The sequence below is a fragment of the Prunus dulcis genome, chromosome 2 (assembly GCF_902201215.1).
Source record: "Prunus dulcis chromosome 2, ALMONDv2, whole genome shotgun sequence".
Taxonomy (NCBI): domain Eukaryota; kingdom Viridiplantae; phylum Streptophyta; class Magnoliopsida; order Rosales; family Rosaceae; genus Prunus; species Prunus dulcis.
Window position 1 is genome coordinate 17546705 of NC_047651.1, and position 26556 is coordinate 17573260.

A 26556-nucleotide genomic window follows, 5' to 3' on the forward strand; every position below is an offset into this window, starting at 1 on the left:
GCACCAAAATATTATACTGGCAATAACCCAAGTTTTCTTTTCATGTTTGCATTTTTTTTTTTTTGGCACAAGCATGTTTGCATTTAGGGTGTTAAAAAAGAGAGTAGAATCCAGCCTAGGCGCGTGAGCATCTGGGTTGTAATATTTTTTTAAAATAAAATATATGGCATTGAGCATAATTTACATATGTCTAATCAATTGATAAAATGACTAAAGTAACTTGTCAAAATACAAGCACAAATATTGTTTTTTGTACTTTATATTGTCTGACACGAATTTTTCTTTCGGGTCCTATAGCACTGAAACTCTTATAGACAACACAGTCAGCCTAATTGTGGTTGCACCATGGACTTTGAACATAGAGCATAATTATGAGTCTTTTGCAGCTAAGAAAAACCCAAATAACAAATGCGTGATCTTTAAAAAAAATTTCGCGCCTAAACAATTCAAGGGAAAAAAAAAAAAAAGAGAAGAAAAAATAGGAAATCTATACATCCCTTCAATATGCACATCAACAAAACATCGGCAGTACCAGAAACTTGCAATCAAAAGAGCATTGACACCATCAACATGGATCTGAAACAGAAGAAAAACAAAATAAATATAAGTAGGAAAAAACAAAGGACACTTGGGCTAAAGCCAAAATCAAGGCTCATTACACAATAAATCAAATGAAGGAATTCTAAGAAAGAAAAACTACTCCTTGAGCTAAAGAAGGATGTGGCCGTGAAAGCCGACAACTCGAACACAATTGTAAAATTCAACAAAGAAATCTACAATATGCTACAGCCACCAGACGAAAGAGAGAAAAAAGAGAAGTAGAGAGAAACAAACAAGGAGGAAAACATATTATACAAAAACTCATATAAAGTCTATTTGGATAGAAAAACCCAAAACTAACCACTTGTTATTTTCTAATTGGTTCTTAGTGTGTTAAAATTTTACATTATGCTAACATGAATTTATTAGTAAAATCCTCAAAATTATATGTACCACGCCTAATGTACATTGGTAATTATTGTACGACTTTTTTGAGAACTAATTTTTAAATGAATGGCATAATTAACACTCAAACGAGTAAATTAAGCGAAGGTGGATCTTTTTATTGGTATCCTTTGGACTAGAGAAGAAGACAAAATTACATTCTATTGATATATATATATATTTTTTTCTCTCTCATCACCTCATGGTGCACATTGCATGAGAAAAATCATGAGGATAATGTTTTTTCTCACCGACAGCTTGTAAAGAAATTACATAATTGGATGCATGCAATCACTATGAACATTACCATTCAGTCACATTCTTTATATGTATAGAATTAACCCTATGACCCATAAGATAATCTGTCACATGACTGCATGCAGAACTTGTAGCAAATTCCAAATCTTGAGTTGACTCATTCTAATTGCTATAAGAAGCTGTGTTTTTTCCTTTTTGGATACAAACGATATTGCCCGAGGAAGCGAAAGCAAAATCTTAGATGTACAGGTAAATGCTATTATCATTTAAGGGTGTTTGTGAGAATTAATTCAAGTTCGTGCATTCGTATAAGTGGAAAAAATAAGAACAGTGTGAATGATCAAATTTTGGATCCCAAACTTATTTGATGCGAACCTCTTTGTTTTCTTTTTTCTAGAGGCTGTATCACATCACAATCATCATGCTAATTAAGGAAAACAGAGCATTACCCCAAAAACAAACATTGCAGACAAGTTTGTTTTGCTATCACTATATCAAATATATAAAAAACTACTTCAAAGACCCATCTCATCCGAAACCCATCTAATCCACATCTGACAAAGCTTTTATTTGTTGAACTAATAACATCCCCAATTTTATATATAAATACAAACGGTTTACAATAACAGAAATTTTGGAGTGAATGGCTTGGATTGAGACATTCCACAAGAAAGCCTATAGTTCCCCATTTGTTTAGATGGAGATTTTGGCACCTACTAGGTTAAAATTAAGTAGTTCAACCAAAAAAGGAAACAAATTAAGTCCAACATGATATAGGTTGGGTAGCTACGAAATTAAACGACAATAGCACCTCAGCATCTAATCAAGATCTCTATTCTTTGTGATATCAAATCCTGGGACTTGCCAAACCTCTCATAGTTGGTAGTTTACAGATGCAGATCAGGCGGCTCCTATCAATTCCACATATTGCATCATGAAGCAAAATGTTCAAAACCCAAATAAAATTAGGTCTCCAACTGTCCATTGATGACCAAGAAATATACATGTGGATGATCCAACTCCCATGCTGGACCATTAAGTATAGCCCTCTGGGGACCCCATAAAAACTAAAGTCAACGTTCTGAGTCTCACACATTTCTACCATTTCAACCACATATAGCAATTATCCACAAAAAAAGAGGTCATATGGCATCAAACGAGTCATTGCTCTAAATTGCATTTAAGATGGGATTTCAGGCCAGCTGAGACATTGGCAAGTCCTCCCACCACATTGCTGTCATATTCAACAAATCAAAATTGCAGATAAAATAATCTCAAGATTGAACAGCACAGACTAGTTTGGAGAGCCAGTGAGTCACCTTGCATACAGCAACCATACACTGTTCTGTGATGGGCATCTCTTGCAGCTGTGAGAAATTGCCCCCAACAACTATTTTATGTAATGCAGCCATGTGATATAACAGAGTGAGGTTTACCCCAGTTCGTTTCTGCCCTTCTCTGCAAATAGCACTTACAATACATCTAACCAAACCTAAAGAGAGAATCAATTCAGGCGTAACTTAGCAAAAAGGAAGCAAAACTCAATAAACGATTCCCGAATTGCGATAGACGCGTACACTGCATAATAAACGGCATTTACTTGAGAGTATCTAAAAAAAGAATAGTTACCACTGGCATTTCTTTGCCCTGGGACTTACTAGACTATTGACAAGGTTTGGTTAAGGTCTCTGGTTAACTACAATTGTTAGATAGCAGGCCTGCAGAAACTTGACACCAAGATACTGTCAGAAACTTCCAGAAACTGTTCAAATTGCTAGAGTACTGAAGACATTTTTCTTATCCAGCTCCTTTAATGGTGCAATCCCCATCTATCACAAAACCGCAACAATCAGTTGTATCCACTCAATACCAGTCATTTGAAGTTGCTCAACAAATATGAGGATCAGAGAATTTGGAGTAATGGTTTAACATGGTAGAGGCTATGTTAGTTGAAAACCAGAGGCAATCTGACCCTGCTTGAGAATTTTCTTCATCCTTGAGAATGAATGGGCAACCATATCACAAATACCTCACCAAAAAAGCAAACTATCTGTATATATACTTTGAGAGAGGAAACTTAATGCTCCTTGCTACCTGTAATCCGTGTATAAACAAGATGTTATATTTCCAAAAGAATTCCTTAATCTCACACGACATAAAATTTTAGTATAATTTCAATTAGAGAAAAGTGTAAGGTTACCTTCAGAACCATATCTTCACTCACTGTAGATCGATATCGAGTTGAGCCCTCTAGTGGGCAGCTTCCACCAGTGACAATAAAATTAGCACTGCAGAGACTGGACAGTTGTAAGAGAACATCAGACATGAGCCCACCATTCCCATTTCGAATGCCTAACCCATCATATCCTTCTTCCTCCTCATCAAGAGAACCTTCCCCTACAGATGTAATACACTGAAATATGGCTAATAACCTCTCCATTGGAAATGTTCCAGGATTCAGAAGTAATTCCTGTTCTGCAGTTTCCTTCTGTTCCATTGACTTCTCGGAGGCCCTAGTCATGAAGAAACATTATTAAGAGGAAATCAGTGTTTATAAGTGGTGCATTGCAGCATACCAACAAGTGAAAGAAAAGCAAAAGGTGCAAAGGTAGTCAATTGGCAAATCTTAATAAGATCTTTCAGAGATTTTGTTTGAAGACAATTTGTAAAGAGAATCTTAAGAATTTCCCAACACTCCAGTGCGAAAGTGCAGTAAAACAGTATTGGTAATTGATGTCAGAAATTTTGATTACAGGTCGTTCCAAACAACATAATAGAAAGAGCAACTCAAGTATTCGTTATTAATATAGTGAGGTGAAGGTAAAACAGAAGCAGGTGTTTGGACATATAGTTATCTTCATTCTTAAGAAAATACTTCAGTTTTAGCTTGGTTTCCTGCGGGAATTTGGAATTTCAGATCTTATATTGACAATATTAATGCGGTATTAACTTTTATGAGAGCATGGAATACAAAGCTAGAGTTTGTATCCCACTTCAGTGCTGGATCATAGCCCGAATTTCGCCAACTAAACCTATAGAGTATAAACTACATTAAAACAAGAATTAAACAAGAATTATTCTTGATATACACTTACTTCCTCCTTCGTTTGCGACTATTAGAACCTCCTGTGGAATCGAACAATGATGCATCAAGGGTAGCCGGGTTTCTTGAAGCAAGGAATGCTGAAATAAGGAGATACTTGGCAGAAGTAGGCATATGGAAATCTAATTGATCATCCTCGCAATCTCCAAATTTCCTTGTGGTGCCCTTTCCTTTTGTCTCCCTAACTTCAACTTCAGTGGATGGATGAGATGAAACCTTAAATATCTCATTCAGTGAAGGAGCAACATGGGGCCGAAAATAATGAAACAGCCTTTGGTTCAACTCTTTATTGGGAACAACACCCAGATTGGTTACAGGCTCACAATATTTTGTGAATAATAGTGAAAAGGCAGGAGACAATTCATCCACCCGTCTGGTAATTCTACAGAAAGGCCTTAGCACGACACTAACAGAAAGAAAAGGGAATTCATCAATATAAACACAAAAGGCAAAACATGAGTGCAGAGAAAAAAGACTAACTACTATTCTTACCTGAGAAAAGAGGCATAAAGCTTTTTGTTTGCTTGGTTTCTCAAGAAGATTTGCTGAAGATCATCTTGAGTATAATCAGGAAGATATATAGGGATAGGCTCCACATAACCCATACTTGAGTAATATGTATCCGGTGAGGCACTGCTAATAAAGATAAGAGCGACCTCAGGCATTTTCAGAATGTCATAGAGATTAAATAGTAAAGGCAATATGGTAGAACCTTTTTCCCATCCTCTGACACGCTCCAAATTGTCAAATATCAAGTAGATCATATTTCCATTAGCCTTTCCGGACCTTTTGGAGCTTAATTTCCCCGAGTTTCCCTCAAGATTAGCAAGAACGCTAACCAAGGCTTCGCGAAGAAAATTAACAAAATCAGATGGGCTTTCACAGCGCTTTGCACTTGAATAACCATTTACTGCATTCTTTCGGTGAAGAAACAGTTGATTCAAAACAGACTCGAACAAGATTCGGGGATTATAACAGCTAAGGCAGCTTGAATAAACAAAAGGACGTTTAAGATGCCTAAATGTCTCCAGTACCATACTAGTTTTCCCGGTAGAAGTGCCTCCATATACAAAGATAGGAAGCATGGGAGAGTTCCGTGGACCCAAAAGTTGTAGAAGCTCCTGGATCTGATTACGTCTACCAGGAAAACTAGACAACAGATCATCCAAGCTAAAGGATTCTCTTTCTTCTCCAAGCACAAGGTCACTGAGAGTTGGCGGCTGAGAACTACTTGCATTAGTTTCTTCAACTACATTCTTTGAAGGGGTATCTGCAGCGGAGGATCTGGTTGTTCTCCTTGTGGTTTTTGGGCTTTCCTCTTTACCCATGTCTGAATTCTGGCAGAAAAAGAAAAACAGTAACATTAAAGATACGAATTTGAGTAGAGACAACATTTAAGACAAACAATAGCACCTAGGAATTACAATGCAAACCAACAACAAAAAGTGGATTCAAAATGAAGAAGTATTGAATCAGCAAATCAAACACAAAGTTGCAGGGAAATTGCACACAAAAAATTGCAAACATCAAAATAAAACAAGGAAATGACATCCAAGGTTAGATATCAATTCAATACAGAAAATTAATCAAAACAGGAAATAAAATTTATAAAATGAAAATAGCCCCTCTCAACGAGCATTATAACTCACTCTCCTCAAATGTTGCCCCTAAACGTATAAAAATCTAGTATATATGTAAATACATTAATATCTAATCATATAGAAATCAGTGTTTTTAAAGGCATGCCTTCGCGCGCGTCGGAGCGAGGCGGCAGGAAATCGCCCGAGGCGGTCGGCTGTTTCGCGAGTTGCACGTTTAGCGCCGGGAAGGCGTAAGGAGGCGTTGCAAGGCGTGGCCAGGAGGAGCGAGGAGGAGCAAGGCGGAGCAAGGCGAGCCAGATCTGGACACTTCTGAACCGGAAGAAATTTTGCGAGTCTGCAAATTGGCTGCGACCCTGCGAGGAAGGCGACTTCGCGAGGAAGACGACTCGCGTGTGTTTTTTTTCAGGTTTATTGGAATGAAACGACGTCGTTTGGGTTGCAGTGTTTTATAAATGAAACGATGTCGTTTCATTTGGAGTGTTTTGAAGGAAAAAAAAGGGGTTAATGACCTAAATGGTCCTCCAACTATTGCTCCAGTATCATTTTAGTCCACAAACTAAAATTTTCATTTGAAACGTCCTTAAACTTTTTATTTTGTACAAAGATGATCTATCCATTAAAGTCTGTGTATTATTTCGTGAAATCGAGGGACAAAACCGTATTTTTAGGTGAGCATCCTCTTTTAAAAGGGTTATTGATCTCAATGGCTCCCCAACTATTGCTTTAGTATTATTTTGGTCCACCAACTAAAATTTTCATTTAAATCGTCCTTCAGCTCTTTTTTGTGTGGATAAATTACTCAGATGGTCATCAAACTTATACCAGATTTATATATTTGTCCATCAATTAAATTATTCATTCAAATGGTCCATCAACTCTATATTATTCGCTCCAGTGGTCCTACCATCTAATTTTCTATTAGATTTAACCAAATTTTAAGGTAAATAATGACCAATTTGCCCTCATATTTAACAGAAATATTGACAGAATATAACGGTAGGACCAATGGAGCGAATAATATAGAGTTGATGACCTATTTGAATGAATAATTTAATTGAGGGACCAAAATATAAATCGAGTATAAGTTTGAGGACCATTTGAGTAATTTATCCTATCTTCTATATATATAAAGCAAAAGACAGAGAATGGTGAAACATTCAAAATACCAGAAAATGTCATTAGTTAATTCAAACATTAAGAATTGAAATTATTAATTAAATGAGGCTAATATGGTAAATTCACATTTTTTATATTAAAAAAATAAAATAACAAACAAAGTCAAATAATAACTACCCATGTTATCTTTTCTTAATATTTTTTTAAAAAAAAAAGAAGAAGAAGAAGAAGAAATTGGCACATGCTCATGCATGTGCCAAGGAGATAGTATATATATAGGGTTATTTACTATAGACATCCCTGAACTTGGCCCCCATTTGCAATTGAGTATGTGAACTTTTTTTTTAATGACAATTACATTCGTTAACTCGATAAATAGTTCTAATTGGGTCCTGCCATCCAACTCTGTGAATTTGTTCGTTAAAATGAGGGATAAAAGCGTCTTTTTCAGAATGGATTAAACAGAACCACAATCCAAAAACAAAATTATATGGAAAATTTTTTTCCGAAATATGATCAGAGAAACGAAACACCTAAAACCCATACGAAAATCCTGATCTAATCACAAACACCAACAAAATGTAGTTCACAAATTCATCAATTCAACAAACAACAAACAAAAGGAGAAATTTTCAAAAGCTTTTGAGACATGAACATCTAAAAAGAACTATAGCAAAATTGGAGCAATAGAATCATAACGGAGCTGCCCATCGTGAGGTCGGTGGTGAAGCTGGAGTCGCAGCACCTTGCGTAGATAGTGAAGCAGGTGCAGAAGCTGACGGCGTTGGATTTGGCCACGTCTACCAACGTCGTGGAGTAGATGACGGTTGCGGTGGCGTTCATTATGGCGCCAAGAGCGCCGCCGCTGTTACGGCAACAGCGGAGGAGGAGAGCTTGATGGGATAGGGTTGAGGGTGGGTTCTGGGTTTTGCAGGCTGGGAGATGGGGGGTGGGTTGCAGGTTGGGTTGGGATCTGGGTTTTGAGGGAGTGGGCTAAGGAGGAAGGGAAATGGGTTGCTGGAGAGAGGGAAAGACAGAGAGGCAGAGCTGAGAGAGAGAATGAGAGCTTAAAGATAAACTCACGTACCTTTGGGAATGATTCACCTCCTTCATTCCAACCATACGACTATTTGGAATAGTGGTATAGATGCTTTGCTTGAGGACTTAAAGGAGAACTGTGTTTGCTTCTTATCTAGCTAAGCTAAATTCAAAAGTCAATGCCAGCCGTAATTATTTTAATTTATTTTTTTCCTTTAGTTTTTTCATTTTTTTTCTTTTCAATTTTACAAACTGTAAATAGAGCCAAGTAAATCCTATGTGGTTTCTACCAATCACAAACTATTTGATATGGATTTGTATTGTAAACTTGTGAAGATGGAGGTAGGGTTGTTAGGGTTGATGATGGATGAAGAAGGTGGATTTGGGGTCAATGATGGATGAAGAACCCGAAAAGATGCTTTTACCCTCTCACTTTGACAGATAAATTGACAGAATTGGACGGTAGGACCTAATTGGAACTATTTATCGAGTTAACGGATGTAATAACCCTATATATATTGTATAGTACAACCCTAATTTCTACCTTACCAAATAATCTCCATCAATTTCAAGAATTCTCTTCGTCTTTCGACTGCAAGTAAGCCATTTTATTTTTCTCTCTAATTCTTTGCAACTGTAATTTGAAGTTTCACATAATTTTTTTTTCAATATATTAGTTATCTTATTCGTTTTTGTGATATAGTAGAAATTTGATATACATGCATCATATTTGTATCTTATAAATATTAATGGTGTTGTTTTATAGCTATGAATTGAAAAGACCTGCGTGGAAGTATGCAAAAGAAATAGGGGGGAAAAAAAATACTTGAGATGCACATTTTATGATCAAAGATGTAGTGGAGAAATTTCTAGACTTAAGCATCATTTGGATCAAACTCATCATGGTATGCAACCATGTAAGAAAATTCTTGAGCATGTGAAAAAAGAGTGTGCTGCAACTTTGAAAAAATTTCAACTTGAAAAAAGAAAGAAAAATGAAATGCTTAGAGAGATTAGGGATGGTCCATGAGGAGGGGCTGAGAGTATGGAAACTTTATTGGATGGTCCATAAGGAGGGGCTTAGAGAGATTAGGGATGGTCCCGGTACTAGGAGTGTTGCAGTTGATGAAGCTCTTAGAGCACAACCTAAATCAAAAGGACCAATGGATAGATTTGTCACTTTAGAAGCTTGACAAAGTACATTAAATTCAGCATACAAACAAGAAGAAAGAAAGGAAGTTTGTCGAAAGATTGGTCATTTTTTCTTCTCTAGAGCACTTCCATTTAATATTGTAAATGATCCATTTTGGCTACCTATGGTAGAAGGGATTGTCGCATATGGTGTAGGATTTAAGCCTCCATCAATGCTGACGGATGAGGATGAGGCGATGCGCACAAAGTAATTGAGTATGTGTTGCCCATGTGCAATCATAGGTTGTGCTCATGGCACGTGGCAAGGAATGCACATAATAGCTCAAAGGATGAAGAATTGGTACGATCATTTCAAGCATATCTTTGGGAACCAATTACAGTTAATGAGTTTGAAAAGAAATAGGAGTTTTTGAAGGACAGAGTTAATACACATAAACAAAAGGATGACTGTAAATGATGTATGCAAAACGAGATGCGTGGGTGAAATCACACCTCAGACCCAAGTTTTTCAGTGGTATGTGTACTACTCAATGCGTGGAGTGTATGAACAAGTTTGTGAAAGATTACTTGAGAAAAGACGTTAAGTTGTTTGAATGCATACCACCGAAAACAGTCAAGAAAAAGTGCTTACAACAATATTTGTTTTTAATTATAATTATTTTTTAATATGAAAAAGTGTAAATTTACCATATTATCCTGATTTAATTAATAATTTCAATTCTAAATGTTTGTGTGGGCTTCAAGTATCCCATTTTGAGTAAGAATTAGGCCCAAAGTATCCCGAAGGAGAAGCAAGTCCTAGGGAATACTATGTTCTTCTTCAAGTGGCTCTTCAGATTTATGGCTTCTTCCAACGACTCTTCCAACGGCTCATTGGATTTCTATGATGGTTGCATGAGTTTATACAAAGACCATATGAGCTTGGCATGGTGAATCAGAATATTAAAGGGTTTGACATGAGAGGCTTGTGATGTGGGAGCTAAGTACCCATAAGTTTAGCATGAGAGAGAGATTTGCTAGAGGAATGAATGATTATAGCAGTGTGTTGTGGCATGGTTTGGATAATGTTTGAGGCTTGAGATGATATTCAGGGCATGGTGATAACGTCTAAAGGATGAGCTTGCATATGGCTATTGCTTGGTTGTGTGGTGGTCGTTTTGGTGTTTTGGACTTGAAGTGGTGTGAGCACGATGCAGAGATTAAGGGTTGGTTTTGGGTGTTTCCATTAGCTAGAGGATGAGCTTGCCTTTAGCTACTGCTTGGCAATGTCTGGATTTTGTGATGGGTAAGGCTTGTTGGTGTTTTGCAGAAGGTGAGCTTGCCTCTTAGTTGTTTCTAGATGATGTGCAGGGTCTTGAAATGGCTAAGACTTGGTGTTTTCTAACAGAGGGTAAGCTTGTCTTTGCCTTTCTTCTTTCTCCTCTTGGGAACTGATGCCTACCATTTATAGGAGCTGGGAGTTCCTGGCAGTTATGGAAGATTGGGTTTTTAATGTATGAAGGTGAGGCATTGGTGGTTGTGGCTTTAATTGAGTTTGACTGTGGTTTTGCTGCTGGAAGGGTATAATGCTAGAAGGTAGGAAATTGGAGATTGGGTAATAAAGGTTGGAAGGTTGGTAGAAGGCGTGTTCTCTATGCTTACCCATTCAATGGGTCAAGAAAATAAGCTTGGGCAAGCAGCCCAAAATCTTCATTCTTTTGAACTTTTGATGGGCCTCATGGATCCTTGTAACCATCTATACCACAACCTATTCAGCAAGCCCCATATACGTGGCTTGAGCTCACTTAAGCTTTATAGGGTGGTTTAGCATAGTAAAATGTATTATTGGCTTGGCATGACATATACTGTTATAAAACTAAAGGGAATTGTAGAGAGCAATAAGAAGAAGAGAAATACAGAGAATTTGTTCTATGAACTTGTATCAACCTATCTTATTCATTTTTGATAAGCGCCTATTTATAGGCTTACAATTGAGGGTTTTAACCTACAATTTATAGCTAGTAATTAAAATAATAAGGGCATAGGTTACAAAGCAGTAAGGGGTGGAGGCAATGGATGTTATGGTGGTCATCCACATTCCATAGATTTATAACACTCCCCCTTGGATGTCCACTATACAATGACATTGTTGCCTCATTAAAAACCTTGCTTGGAAAACCCAATGGGACAAAACCGAAGATAAGGGAAAAAGAGTGCAACTTTCTTTTGAATCATTGATATGGTGTTAGACACGCTTATGTTGCCTCGTTTAAACCTTGTTAGGAAAAATTCAATGGGACAAAAACCTAGTCGAAGGGAAAAAGAGTATAACGCACATATGTCCTGTATGTAGTAGAATTAAGATGCTCCCCCTCATTGATATTTCCCCCTGATTTTCATTAACTTATGGAATTTAGGCTTCAGAAAAAGTTTTGGTAAAAAGGTTCGCCAGATTATTTTGTGAATGAAAAATCTCTTAGCTTTTTTATGAAACTATCACCTTTGATGAACCCTTCTTTGATTTGAGCAATACAAGCAACATTGTCTTCATACATGATCGATAATCACACTACTCGACCTGCTTTTCACTTTTCAAATGATTGAACTCTTTAGGAGCATCAACAACTAATTTAATAGTTAGAATATGTTACAACAATATCAAATTTGAATTCAAAATACTCAAACTCTTAGTGTTAACTCTTAATTAAGAATATTGTGGTACTTTATATCCTTCAAGAGGTTGCTTCATCCGATATATCTCAAATATTTCATGAGCTTTGAGGATTTCCATGTACCATATACTCTTAATAAATATGCATTTAACACATGCTATAAGTTTCGCGTTAAAGTAACAACTGCACTTATAGAAATGTGGATGCATTTACGATGAGATGGGAGACTAAAACCACATGTCTCTCCCAGGAAACCTTATGTCATATTAGTGATCTTATTTCACTTCACAAACACCAATTCGTAACCTTCATACTAAATATTTGTAATTTGGTGTTTGAGTTATAGGTTCAATATCCAACCCTTCTTATTTAGTGATAAATGGAATTGCCTTTTCCATTTTTGGCCAATCACTTAACTTGTCGACATTCATGAAACGTGATTTAATATAATCATAGCCCTTGATGATTGTAGTAGCTACTAATAAACCAAATGTATCATCAATTTGTGATCCCACAATTCTCATGTGCATGCGCATGCATAATTTATAAGCATCTCATTGCTTTGGGGTACCAATGCCTATTCAGGGGCTTATGTTGTCATTTGTTAGACAAACATCTCTTTTACAATGAATTATTTAGAATATGTGGATCATAAGCTCCTATAGAGCGTTATTTTTTATAGGGCTTGAATTTTTCAAATAATCTCCACTTATGAGGAGTTAAGTCTTTAGAACCTATATTTCTGTCATGCTTCAGGCATGCATTATATATATAGTCACCATGTTAATGGATTGTGATATGAGAATATCAATCCATGTTAGCATATGTACAACTTTGATATGCATTATCTTGATGAGACAAAAGCGGATTGATTCAACACTATTTCACGACGTTCTTCAGGAACTGCCATTTCTCCCCCTAATGGCGGGAAAATTGTCTCAAAATTTAGGAAAATAAACTCATCATCATTATCAAGTCAAGTTGACTGGATTGGATAATATGGGAGTTGTGCTCGTAAACGTCTTGACAAGAGACAAATATGTGACCATTTTAGTAGGCACAATTAATAAAACTGGTGAAGTGATCCATAATTAAATATTATATAAGCTCACAAATATCCCCTTGAATTATTTCAGGAAAGAGGGCTCAAAGTCAATTTTTGACTTTGATGATCTCATGACAACTTTTATTTGTGAGGATTCTTTGTAATGATATTTGTTGGACAAAACAATATTTTGAGTCTTTAAATGATGAGCATTCTTTGTAATGATATTTGTTGGACAAGACAATATTTTGAGTCTTTAAACAATGTCCTTACAAATTTATAAAACTCTTATGTGTCATTGTGGAATATGGATTGCCAAGATAATCATGCCACAACATAAAAGTTATCCGGTCAATGAACTTCTGGTTCATGATATTATAATCTTCAACTACTTTAATAGTTGTGTAATATTGGGGCCTCATGAACTTTTGGTTCATGACATCATAAACTTCCTACCCACAAAAGAAAGTAGGAAGTTTCTCCAATAGATGTCTTTGGCTGTCAATATTGGGGCGGTAATACAAAACATTACTATTGTAAAACGAAATTAACTAATAACCCAATATAAATAAAATAAAATGAGTAAAGTGGTATAAACGAGGAATAAAAATAAATATATTAAAGACTGAAATTCCAAGATAATCCAATATTAATATGGATTCAGTATGTAGATAAAACTATAATTTAAGAATTGGATTTTCAACCAGTTCAGGTTCATATAAGGCACAAATAAGTAATGAACTTCAGGTTCATATATAGTATTAAGATCCATGAAAAACTATGAACTTCAGGTCCATATCAACATATATTCGAAACTTCATGTTCGAATACGTAGATTTAAATAAATTGAATTAATAGTTGTGCTTTGAACTTCATACTCAAATCGATATATATGCACTCGAAACTTCTAGTTCAGGTTCTTGACATATGTCATGGAATTCTGATTTTGATTAATACAAAATCAAGGAGTTTTATGTCCTTATGTGCTCTTTGAATTGGCAGAAGTGCACGCCCTCAATTATTTGGAATCAAAGAACTTTAGGTTCTGATTCAATCAAAAGGACTCTAGGTCTTAATCTAGTTATATGATGAGGATTGAGGAACTTCGGGCCCTGATCTTTTGTATAATACAAACTCATCATAATAATTAAGATCATACATAAATTAAATAAACAAACAATAAAAAAAATAATGGCAATATTCATGTGCAATAAGAATAAGATTTTTTTTTTCTTCCTAAAACGAGCATGATGAAGTCTGATGGTGAGTACAAAGAAACTCTATACCATGTGATGACTCTAGCTCATATAAGAAGAAAGAAAACATACCAAGAGCAATGTCGTGTTGATAACATGTTATAAAACTAGAGGGAATTGTAGAGAGCAATAAGAGGAAGAGAAATACAGAGAATTTGTTCTATGAACTTGTATCAACTTATCTTATTCATTTTTGATAAGCACCTATTTATAGGCTTACAATAGAGGTATTTAACCCTCAATTTATAGTTACTAATTACAATAATAAGGGCATAGATTACAAACCAATAAGAGGTGGAGGTAATGGATGTTATGGTGGTCATCCACATTCCTTTGATATTAATTTCCAAAATACAGCTTCGATTAACGCATGACCAACATTATATGTTATATTAGGCTTCTTGTGACATCTTGGGCCTCAACAGTTTGTATATTAATCAAGGACATTTTTTGGTATTTTGAATGTTTCACAATTCTATGCATTTTGCTTTATATATATATATATATATATATATATATATGAAAATTCAATAATGCTACGGGCACCAACTTGTTTACCAACTTTTGGATACCAACACATGTGGCACATGACATGACAACCTATGTCATCTGCTACCTCATTTATTTTAATTACATAATTTGTTATATAAATAAAAGAATTTCTTTTTCTTTTTCTTTTTTCTTTTTTCGGTGTGAAATTCTTTTATTTATATAACAAATTATGTAATGAAAATAAATGAGGTGGCAGATGACATAGGTTGCCATGTCATGTGCCACATGTGTTGGTATTCAAAAGTTGGTAAACAAGTTGGTGCCCGTAGCGTTATTGATGAAAATTTTTCATTAAGTAATTTTTTTAAACATTTAAATTAGTTAATGGTATTTATTGGGATTTTGGATTAGTTTTGTTGTTGTTGAAGTTAGGAAGGGGAAGGGGGACAACCTCACACACACTCGCCATGGGAGCTTAAATCCAAAACCACTTCATAGCACACCAAAGTCCTGAACCAATACAACTAACCCCCTATTGGTGGATTTTGAATGATTCACCAATTGATATAAAGAAAAATTAGGTTTTAGACATAATTAACTTTATTAATTAGTTTGTAAGATATTAGATATTTTGATTTTAGTTTTAATACCTAGGAAAAAACTACTATTTTGGATTAGCCCAAAGAGAGGCCCAGATTCGTTGGACCAGGTAAAAAATAACAACTGATAAGACAATTCTACTCTTCTGATAAGACAATTCTACCCTTCTGGTACAATTCTACAATGGCACATGTAGTAATTTTAGAGTTGTTGGATGTCCTTTTGGTAAAATTAGATGGCTTTGGTTTTATGTTAATTAAGCAAAATTAATTATCTTTCTTCCAAATTAGTTAAGTTTTTTATGGGTTAAAACTAAAGAGCCTTTGATTCAATTGGTTATATTTTAAAACAGCGTACGTTAGTGTTTAAATTTCGAAAATTGTGTTAAAGATCTTCCAGCAACTCCCGAACAAATCAGAAGTACGAAAATAAAAATGGTACTTAACATGATAATGATAAGTGCAAACATAGCTTAACATTATAAAACTTTCATTCTTAATGCCCAGTTTACAAATTTAGGAAAAAATTAGGGAAACCCTAGAGTATTGTGTATTCAATCCTCATAAGAAAGAACAACACAACTTTAGCCAAAAAGAAGAAAATTAAACACAGAAATAAGTATAACATGTGAGTTATTGCCAGCCCCCCTGTGAAGCTCTGTACAAGTCAAATTCAAGGCAATAAAAGAAAATATCATACAATGGCAACATCAAACTTTGAGACTAGGAATATGAGTGAACCACAGTTGGACAACAAACTAATCATAACCCCCTCATCTGTGTATCCTTCTCCCTCCAACCCTGTGGTATTTTTCGTCATCATCTTAAGAGTCGCTTGAGGAGCTGACCCGGATAAAGGATCCTCGGCTCTGGCTGCCAACTATCACGTCTTTTAGTCGAGATATGGGACCAAACATCCTTCCTGTTTTCTGTCAAGATGATGATATGACAATGTCAGTGTCATTAAAAAATGGAAGGTTTAGGGTGAAACAAAGTGGGGCAAATGAACCAACGAGCGTTGGTGTGCACAATACGCTACTGCTAAAAAATGCAATTGTATGACCATACGATAGAAATAAAAGAACAAAAACCCACACCAGTTACACTAACATCATGAATTAACACATCTATGACATTTCATGATACGCTAACATCATGAAGTTTTATGGCATACACAATAAACATCACACACTATTGAAATTACAAACTGTTATTAGATTGATTTAAAGTCAGTAAGTATTTGCTATTTAAAATCCTAGATGGGAGGATGTGATTAGCCATTCAGTAAGCAAAGAGTTATTCAGAAACACTCTTTAATACTACCTACCAGCTGACCCAAAAAAAAGGTATGTACAGTAAAATCTATTATGTGATACCTTAACCAACAAGAGAGATCAGGCAAAGGAAAACCAACAAACATGAGATGCATCAATTCCTTGACCAGAAAAAGAAAAGTGAAAATTGAAACATACTCATAATAGAAAAAAATAGCAATCAACAAACCTGATCATTGACGCTCAACTGCCACTTTTGTTGTAGAGCCTGCCACCTCTCATTCTGCCACCGCTGCCCAAGTAACACAAGCCCCATCACAGCTGCTGCTACAAAAATAGACCAATATGCATTTGCTTCTTTTGCATGACAATACAAGGAAGCAGCTCTTCTTTTCCACCACGCTCCACAGGGCAGGCCAGAAACGTCAAATTTATCATCATGCGGTGGCCTTGGGGATTGTGAGATGTCCTCAGAAGAATCTAAACCTTGTTCTGAAGGTTCAATACGTCCAGGAAGAGCAGTGCTCTCACCATATGGGGTTGAACCACCAAGAGCTGTTTCACCATCTAAACTATATTTCGCAGCATCATATATAGTCTGCTCTTTGTCAGCCATAGACCCTTCCAGTGTAGCGCCTTCTTCAAAGTCTGTACCACCAATGGATAGCATATTATCCTTCTCTTTTGAAAACGGCATTCCCGTAAACTCATCCGGAGCATTCAACCCTTTCAAAGTCAAAGTTTCTTCCTCCTTTCCACTGGACCTACCACCTTCAATACCTATCTCAGCCTCAGTTACTGCATCCTTGTCCACATGTTCATTATGAATTTTGCTGCTGTCAGTCTCCACAGGCAAATTCTCATGCTGACTGGGTGGAAAAACAAAGTGACCAGACATGAACAGAGCATGAGAAGTCTCCGCTTGCTCTCCAAAGGTATTGATCTTGCCGTCATTGTTCAGTTGAACTCCTTGTGGACCAGGAGAAGCAGCATATGTTGATTCTGTAAGTGAGACAACTTCCCATCCATTCCCACGAGCAGTACTTTCCTCTACCTCCTCATTATCTGCCATCTTAAAGGAAGTTTCCTATTTCACATTTATAAGGCCCAAGTAGACACAAAATAACCAACAAGAAAAAACCCATCAGAATGCCGTAAAAAAGAGATACAAATCAAATCAATTCTTATCTTCAGGTCATGAGAATGTCTTGGTCACATTTACGCAGTAAAATGCATACAAAACATTACTTTAAAGCAAAACTATCTTGTGTATGATCAAGCAACTTTCTTTTGGATAAACAACAATGAATTAAAATGACTTAAACCACACTTAAATAAGAATAAAAAGTTCATACATAAATCGATTTTTGGCCACTAAAATAGTAATTACTATGGATTTCATTTCCACCCATAAAAATCAAAGTAACCTTATATTACACAGAACAAAGTTCTCATCAGTATATAAGAAATGACAAATACATATTTGCAATTAACAAAAGTGATGTTTTCCCAATTCCAAAAAAAAAAAAAAACGAATTAATTCCAACCAAACACATACTTAATCAATAGAAAATTGAATAAGAACCAACCCTCAGTATCAACAAAGAAATCCTCAACAACCTAATCACATGCTGCTATGCAAAAAAAAAAAAAAAAAAAACAGAACAATTTGCATGTGAATAATTGGATACAAATAACAACACCAAAACTCCTCCAAACAATCCAAATCTAAAGCAAAAGCATCAACCAGTCCGATCAATAAAAAACAACAATCAACTACCAAAAAATAAACAAATATATCGGATTAATTTCGAATACGAAGAACTCACAGAAACTCGTGACGGGATTAGATCTAGAGGAATATATGATCGAGAATCGCAACAACGACGTTGTGATGGGGTTGAAGGTTAAAAATGAAAAACTGTATCGGGAAGTGGAAGAATAAATGGAGGGGGATGGGGTTTTTTATACGCGGAGATTTCTCGCGTAATAAGAGAGGGAGATGAAGAAGGAAACCGGCGGTACCGGTAAGGATAAACTGGACACGTCGGTTGACCGGCTGTATCAGGTGGGGTTGAGGTTTGTCGGCTAGCGTGTGTGTCTGGGTGAGAGATACGGAAACGAGGGGGCTTGGGATTGCGTGTGTGCCGAGCGAGGAACTTACTGCGTCACGCCAGATTTCTGTTGTTAATGAGTGGCGTTATTGTAATTTTTTCTTATCCATTTCGCTTGTGTTGCTATTTACATTACCATATCCAACTTTTATTGAAATTTTTAGTGTCCAATTTAAAGTTGGATATTTTTCAAAAGAAATTGAATCTTTGAATTTTTTTAAATCAACATGGGGGGTTTCGGACTTACGACATCTTCCGACATTAGAAAGAGAAATACCATTAAACTAAGATCTAATTGATTGAATTAATATATTAAAAGATAAGTAGTTAAAAATTTACTATATCACTCAAAAATCACTAAACAACTTTTAATTTTCAAAATATTTTAAAATTGACCAATTCAACTAAATATTAATTTAGTAGTGTTTCTCTAATAAATGTTGGAAGACATTGAAAAAGTAAGTTTAAAACACTGCATTCAACCTATTACAATACTTAAAAAATTGGTGTTTTATAAATATTTGCTCTTGTTGTGTTGTTTGGTTCAAATTGTTTTTTTGGGCACTATATGCAAATAATCTTCTAAGTTGATGGGGACCGTTTATGTCGATGAGTGCAATGGTGATTCTCTTTTATATATAACAATAAATTACATTAATTTAATTTAAGGAAATAAGGACTCGACTTTAGATGCAAAAAGACGAGTTTACTATTCTGATTAATTGACCTAACCCACATTATGATCATAATATTTGTTACTATAGTTGATTATCCAAATGAGTTAAGAGATGGGTGGGGAAAATGCAAGTGAACCATAGCTTTCACAATTCCTTTTTATATAATGCTACTCTTACCATATTTGTATGCCACATCCCTATATCATCTTATGTGGCAGTTGAGATGGACAGCCACATCAATTAAAATTATTTAATATTTTCTTTTATTTTATGATTTATTCATGTATTTATTTTTCTAATTATCTTAATTAAAATACATGTAATTGATTTAATTAATATAATATATAATATAAACATGCCACATCACGTGGTATAAAAATATAAGATAAAAATATAGTAAGTATAGCATTATTCCTTCCACAGTAATCTAGTGGATTTGGCAAATTGGCAATGATGACATGGTAGTGAAAACAAAGGAAGCGGGTTGCAAATACTAAAATAGACCCCCACCATACTCAATCATTGCGGTGCCAGCGTGACACCTCAAACCTTTTCCTTTGTCGTTTCAAATTTTAAAGAAGGCTTTTTATCACAAAACGTCCCTGACGTTTGCGAAACTATCAGATTGCATCCTTAAGGTTCTTTTTTATCACTCATGGTCCCTAACGTTAATATGAGTGCTCTTAAATGGTCCCTCCGTCAAAAAAATCGTTAAATCCCCAAATTTATGAGGGATAAAATCGTCAGATCCCTTTTCCCTCTCACGCTTCAAATATGTTTCCTCGAGGTCGTCGTCAACATCATCAGACCTATTTCTACCCTTATTTCTGGGAAATTGGGCGGTAAAGTTCATCTGCAAAAGCGATTGAGAGAAGATGGATGAGGCAAATGAAACCTATCGAAAAGGAGGAAAGGCTCCAACGTATAAAGGTAAGAATCTTTTGAAGAATGAAAAAGCAAAGTGTTCATATTTGACTAGTTTGAGTCGTATTTGACTATTTGGTTCTTATGAGGATTTTTATGCTTTAACTTGTGGCTTTATGCTTTGGGTGTGGTCCATATTTGACTAGTTTATGTCATATTCAAATATGGGGGTTTGTTTATTGTTTTGTTGCTTTGGTACTTTGGCTGTTGTCAGTGTGTGGTTGTGGTTTGTCATATATGGTTTGTTTTCATGCGGTTGGTGTATGTATTTATTATAGAAAAGCTTTGAAATAGGTAATAAAGGAAAAAAAACGGACTTCAATTCTTAGGATTAATTAAGTGTTTGTTCTGGCAGATCCTGACAAGCTTACTCTTGAGATTCACTATGGAGGTACACTGATGCAAGTAGCTGTCGAAAAAAGGGATGAATATTGTGGAGGGGAGGTTGTGTTTCTTGACAATATAGATGGAGATAAATTATCGTGGATTGAGCTAGTTAGGATTGCAAAAGAAATAGGTTATACAGGGGAGAACATATGTTTTTACTACAAGTTGCCTCGTGATAAGGATTACAAATTAATAGGTAATGATGAAAATGTGTTGCAGATGGTTGCAGAAAGGCCTAACAGCAAAATTATCCATCTATATGTTGTTTCATTTGATGTGGCACTTTATGAGTTGTCATGGCAAGGTCAGCATGGGGATTTACTAAGTGAAACAGCAAGTGGCACCTACAAAGAAGCTGAAGGTCAGAAAGGGGAATATGAAGGGCAAAATGAGGGACAAGGTGGGAATGGTACAAAAAATGGAGAAGTTAATATGCAGGAAGAAAGGGAAAGAGCTGGGAATGCTAGTGAAAATGAAGAGAGTGACGAAGAAGATGATACAGAGTTCATAGATAGTGACTATGAGCAAGATACAGATGCAGAAGAGGTGGAGATTGATGATACAATGTTTGAGGAGTGCATTGACAATCCAATTGAAGAAGAGCCTGAAGAAATGGGTTATGCAGGGGAGATTTCAGATGATGTCCAGAATTCAGAAGATCTTCATAGCAAACAAGATAGTGATGACGAGTGTGATGAGAATGGTGAAGTCACCAGCAATAGGAGGAAAATAAATGTTCCAAACTTCAGACAATGGAGGAGAGAAGCTATGCTAAAAAATCCAACCTTTGATATTGGCATGCACTTTGCCAACAAAACAGTATTTAAAGAGGCTGTGCAACACTATACTTGCATGGTAGGGAAGAACATATGGTTTAAAAAGGATGACAAACAAAGAGTAAGAGCTGCATGTGAGGTGGGCTGCCCTTTTGTGATATTTGCTTCGAGAATTGATGACTCACCAACAATGGTCATCAAAACCTTGAATTTGGAGCATGAGTGTTCAAGGGATCAAAGAAATTATTGGCTGAATTCTACTTTTTTTGCTCAAAGGTATGCAAATCAGTTAAGGGCTGATCCGGATTGGTCAGTTCCTGGATTTACAGCTGCAATTCAGAGAGATTTTGGCTTGGAGCCGAGTATGCAACAAATATATAGAGCTAAGCTGAAGGCAACGAAGTTAAACAAAGGTAGTTTTGTTGAGCAATTCCACAAGCTACACGATTACTGTGAGGAATTGAAGAGGGCAAATCCAGGAAGCACAGTTTTGCTTAAAACTGAGATGGATGGTGATCAAAGAAGGTTTCATAGGCTGTATATTTGTTTGGAAGCATGCAAGACTGGATTTTTGCAAGGTTGTAGGCCCGTAATTGGTATGGATGGGTGTTTCATTAAGGGACCACATCCTGGTCAGTTATTGGCAGCAGTGGGGATCGATGGGAACAATGGAATGTTCCCGCTTGCTTACGCTGTTGTAGAGATAGAGAATAAAGAGACATGGGAGTGGTTTATAAGAAATCTGATTGCGGACTTAGCCATTGAAAATGGACATGGTTATGCTTTCATTTCAGATAAACAAAAGGGTTTAGGACTTGCCCTTGGTGATTTACTTCCCAATGCAGAACATAGGCATTGTGTCCGTCATTTTTACAACAATTTCAAGACTTCACATAGTGGCCTGACATTAAAACAAATTATGTGGGATGCAGCTAGGGCAACAACAATTCCTTGGTGGCAATGCCATATGGAGAGGATGAAGCAAGAGAGTGAAGTTGCTTGGAAGTGGTTGCACCCAAAGTCTGCAGTTCATTGGAGTAGATCACACTTTAGAACCCAGTATAAGTGTGATATTTTGCTGAATAATCTTTGTGAGGCTTTCAATTCTTCAATATTAAAGGCAAGGGACAAGCCAATTCTGTCAATGCTTGAGGGTATAAGGACAAATCTCATGGTGAGGATGGCAAATAGGAGGGTTGCAGCTTGGAAGTGGAAAAGGCATGTTGGTCCAAGGATTGAACAAATTATGGAGAAGAACAAGCTTGAGGCTGGTTATTGTATTCCTACTTTGTCTGGGGATATGAAGTATCAAGTCACAAATATGCATGGGGGGCAATTTGCGGTGGATCTTGCAATAAAAACATGCTCATGTAAGAGATGGGATCTTTGTGGGCTCCCATGTCCACATGCGATCAGTTGCATTCTTAGAAGGAAGCATGACCCTTACTCATATGTAGATGAGTGCTACAAAAGGGAAGCTTATCTTAAGTGCTATAACCCTATTATTTCTCCAATGCCTAGTATGGATCAGTGGCTAAGCACTGGTCCTCACCCATTGTTGCCTCCTCTATTTAAGAAGCAAACTGGGAGGCCAAGAAAGAAAAGGGCTAGGGAGCAAGGTGATCCACTTGCTGCAACCAAAGGAAACAAACTATCTAAGTGGGTTCATGTCAAATTTAGTTGCAGCAAATGTGGCCAAGCTGGCCATAATAAAAAAACATGTGGCAAATCAACAAGTCAACAGGTATATTATATTCTTACTTCAAGGAATTATATTATTCATTTGCTTATTGATTAATTACTAAAATTCTTCATATGCTTTGCAGCCTCCAAGTGCCCAAGTGGTCCCTAAACCTAGACAAAGGAAACCAAAACTTAAGGTTTTACAAAATCGTTGTATTGTGATTAAAATGGTTCTAATTATTGTATTATAGCTTGACTTTAATTGTTGTCTAGGTGGCAAGAGGAGGGAGGAAAATGCAGCAATCAAGGTCAAACTCTAATGCTCCAACGGGAACAAGTATTTCACAACCTTCTCTAGCAGTTGTCAGGTTTTCACAACCCTCTCCAGCACCTCAAGTGGCATCACAACCTCCTACTGCACACAATTCTTCATCCCAGCAAGCCTCAACATCACAAACTATCCAAAGAAGGAAATTAAAGTCTCCAGCAAAGAAAGGAAGGCCATGGAGAGTTTGAGATGTTGTTTTATGGAACTGTAATTGGAAGTGGTCTAAGGTTTTTGATGTATGATATTGTTTTTTTATGGAAGCTTTCTAGGGGTTAAAGTGATGGAACTGAAAGTGGTTTTTGATGGAAGTGGTCTAGGATTTTTGTATGTATGGAAGTGATTTTTGATAGAAGTCATGTAGGGGTTAATCTAATGGAACTGAATGTGGTTGATGATGTAATTGAATGTGATTTTTTATATATGGAAGTGGTTTTTGATGTATGCAGTTGGTTCAATTTATTCATAGTGGTTGATATTTTAGTTTATTCAATTTGTTCAACGTGTGTTGTTTATAGTCCAATTTGTTCCTTTCCATTTTCAATGCTTTAGTTGCCCGCCAATTCCATGTGAACAAAAAAATCTTAAGGATGCAATCTGATAATTTCGCAAACGTCAGGGACGTTTTGTGATAAAAAGCCTTTAAAGAAAGATAAGATAGTGATAGTCTGCACAAACGGCATGTCGTCAGTTAAGATTGGGCCTCCATCCAGCCCAGTAAAAAAGCCCATTCAAAAGATGCAGAGAATGATCACCCACTACTTAAAGACCTTCGTCGAGAAAATAAAACAAACTGCAGACCACTCAGACGTAGAGAGAGAGAGAGAGAGAGAGAGAGCGAGAGGAAATGGGGGATTTATATGCTTTGGATTTTGATGGAGTTTTGTGTGATAGCTGTGGAGAGAGCTCTCTCTCTGCTGTGAAGGTCGTGTATTGTGTTTTCACATTTTCACAAGCTTGAAAATATTTGCTTAATTGATTGATTAATTTGTGTGAACGGTGGTTATGTGTAGGCTGCTAAAGTGAGATGGCCAAGTCTATTCAACGGTGTGGATTCAACTTTGGAGGATTGGGTTGTTGAGCAGATGCACATAGTAGGTCCTCCATATAATAATTACACAAATTTTATGTATGTAATGTATCATCTCGATTCAGAGTCTGGTAACATAACATGCTAATTAGATAGAATTATGTTCGTGCAGTTGTTATTTACTGTCTGTTAACATAACATGCTAGACTGTTTGACAAGAGAACCTTAACCCGTGTTTGAATGAAGAAGGAATGATGAATTGTGGTGTGGCAGGTGAGGCCTGTGGTGGAAACTGGATATGAGAATCTATTGCTTGTGAGGTTGCTGCTGGAGGCGAGAATCCCTTCTATACGAAAGTCATCGGTCGCGGAAGGGATTACAGTGGAGGGGATATTGGAGAAGTGGTCAGAGCTGAAGCCTGTGATTATGGAAGAGTGGGGGGAGGAGAGGGATGCTCTTATTAATCTTTTTGGGAAGGTCAGGGATGAGTGGATGGATGAGGACCTAACAACTTGGATTGGTGCAAATAGGTATCCAATTCAGACTTTTCTGGCAAAGGAGCTATTTATTCATATACAAAAGACAAAAGCATTTTAAGGTTGTTTGATTTAAGATTTAATTTTTTCTTGTTTAACATAAGGGTTTTTATCTTGAAACGTCATGTGGTTCACGAAACTATTAACCCTTTATGCGGGGTTAACATGAACGTCATGGACGTTTTGTGATTAAAAAAAAAAACCCCTTAACATAATTCTAGTCTCTTCTCAAACTTGTTGGGACTGGGAGGGCTCAATGCATATCTAAGTAGAAGATAATTTGCTTGCAGATTATATCCAGGTGTTCCTGATGCTCTAAAATTTGCAAGCTCAACCATATACATTGTCACCACAAAACAGGTGTGAGTATCTTTGTTTTCTCTTTCTGACACAATCCAATTAAAGACTGAAAATGTTGTGGTGGCTGTAAAAGTAAACTTTTGCCCTTTTTTCATTCTCTTACTTTCTTATTTCCTGTTCTTCTTTCACCTATTGCAGAGCCGATTTGCTGATGCTTTACTGCGAAAACTTGCTGGAGTTACAATACCGCCTGAAAGAATATTTGGTCTTGGAAGTGGGTTAGTGGAAATTAACTTGATTTCAATCTGTGTTTGATTGTTTTGGTACTTATACCTGCGGTTGGTTTTCCCTAATGTGGAACTTTACCCTTATGTATTGAATTCCTCTTCCAGTCCCAAGGTAGAAGTATTGAAGCAGCTTCAAAAGAAACCAGAACATCAGGGGCTGAAACTGCAGTAAGATACTTTTCTGCTTCATGTTTGAATTTTTTATTTATAAGATACTAAATGCTCAGAATTTTCGATAATATACGTTCAACATTGACCAGCTTTGTCGAAGATCGACTGGCAACCCTAAAGAATGTGATCAAAGAACCTGAATTGGATGGTTGGAATTTGTATCTAGGTAAAATTCTCCCTTTACCCTTATCAAACACGCTCTTTAACTTGTCTATTATAACGCTGTATGGGCTTCATTGTGGTACTCATTCGCTGCGGTTGCTAATTTGGGATGAATTGGATCAGGGGATTGGGGGTACAATACACAGAAGGAGAGGGAGGAGGCAGCTACAATTCCCAGGATTCGGATCCTTGAGCTTCCTGACTTCAGTAAGAAGTTGAAGTAGCTTCTTTTCATACTGTTCTTCTTCTTATTCCCTATCCAGCTGTGAATGTATTAATTCATTTAAAATGCAAACGACAAACTTCATTATCAGAGACTTAGAATCTTACAGTCAGAAATTTTATGTACTTCCTCTGTTGTGATCTGTTGAACAGAATTTGTCTCCTTTTAAACAAAGAAGCTGAGTATTATTGAATTTGCTTCTGGGTTTTCATTCTAATCAATGGTGAAATACTTACCTTTTACACCTGCAGGTGACTAACTGGGATATCCCGCACAGATGAGAAAATGGTAAATAGATGGCCTACTCTTGAGCAGTTTTTATGCACTGGTTCCATTAAAATAAATAGATAAAAACAGAATCTCGATAAATAATCATGTCTACAATTGTCATT

At 36.3% G+C, this 26556-nt stretch overlaps 3 protein-coding genes across 4 annotated transcripts; 1 reads left to right on the forward strand and 2 right to left on the reverse strand.

Annotated features, from left to right (window-relative positions):
* Positions 1-2590: 2590 nt before the first annotated feature.
* On the reverse strand, positions 2591-6335 carry LOC117618543 (origin of replication complex subunit 5). The gene is made up of 5 exons (XM_034348149.1): positions 6092-6335; positions 4838-5682; positions 4338-4751; positions 3443-3755; positions 2591-3336 (listed from the first exon to the last, which is right to left on the reverse strand). The coding sequence occupies exons 2-5, from the start codon at positions 5671-5673 to the stop codon at positions 3289-3291; spliced, it is 1611 nt and encodes a 536-aa protein (XP_034204040.1). The 5' UTR covers positions 5674-5682; positions 6092-6335; the 3' UTR covers positions 2591-3288.
* Positions 6336-15752: 9417 nt separating this feature from the next.
* On the reverse strand, positions 15753-18643 carry LOC117618544 (ATG8-interacting protein 2-like). The gene is made up of 3 exons (XM_034348150.1): positions 18399-18643; positions 16799-17656; positions 15753-16224 (listed from the first exon to the last, which is right to left on the reverse strand). Exons 2-3 carry the CDS (start codon positions 17639-17641, stop codon positions 16120-16122), a joined length of 948 nt encoding a protein of 315 aa, XP_034204041.1. The 5' UTR covers positions 17642-17656; positions 18399-18643; the 3' UTR covers positions 15753-16119.
* A 5616-nt stretch (positions 18644-24259) lies between these two features.
* On the forward strand, positions 24260-26519 carry LOC117618545. Of its 2 annotated transcripts, XM_034348153.1 has the most exons (9): positions 24260-24380; positions 24469-24549; positions 24759-25015; positions 25312-25381; positions 25520-25599; positions 25714-25776; positions 25869-25945; positions 26065-26148; positions 26416-26519. In XM_034348153.1, exons 1-9 carry the CDS (start codon positions 24303-24305, stop codon positions 26421-26423), a joined length of 798 nt encoding a protein of 265 aa, XP_034204044.1. In that variant the 5' UTR covers positions 24260-24302; the 3' UTR covers positions 26424-26519. The 2 variants fall into 2 exon arrangements, with proteins under 2 accessions (XP_034204044.1, XP_034204043.1); XM_034348152.1 differs by lacking the exon at positions 26416-26519 and having other exon boundaries at positions 26065-26381.
* Positions 26520-26556: the final 37 nt, after the last annotated feature.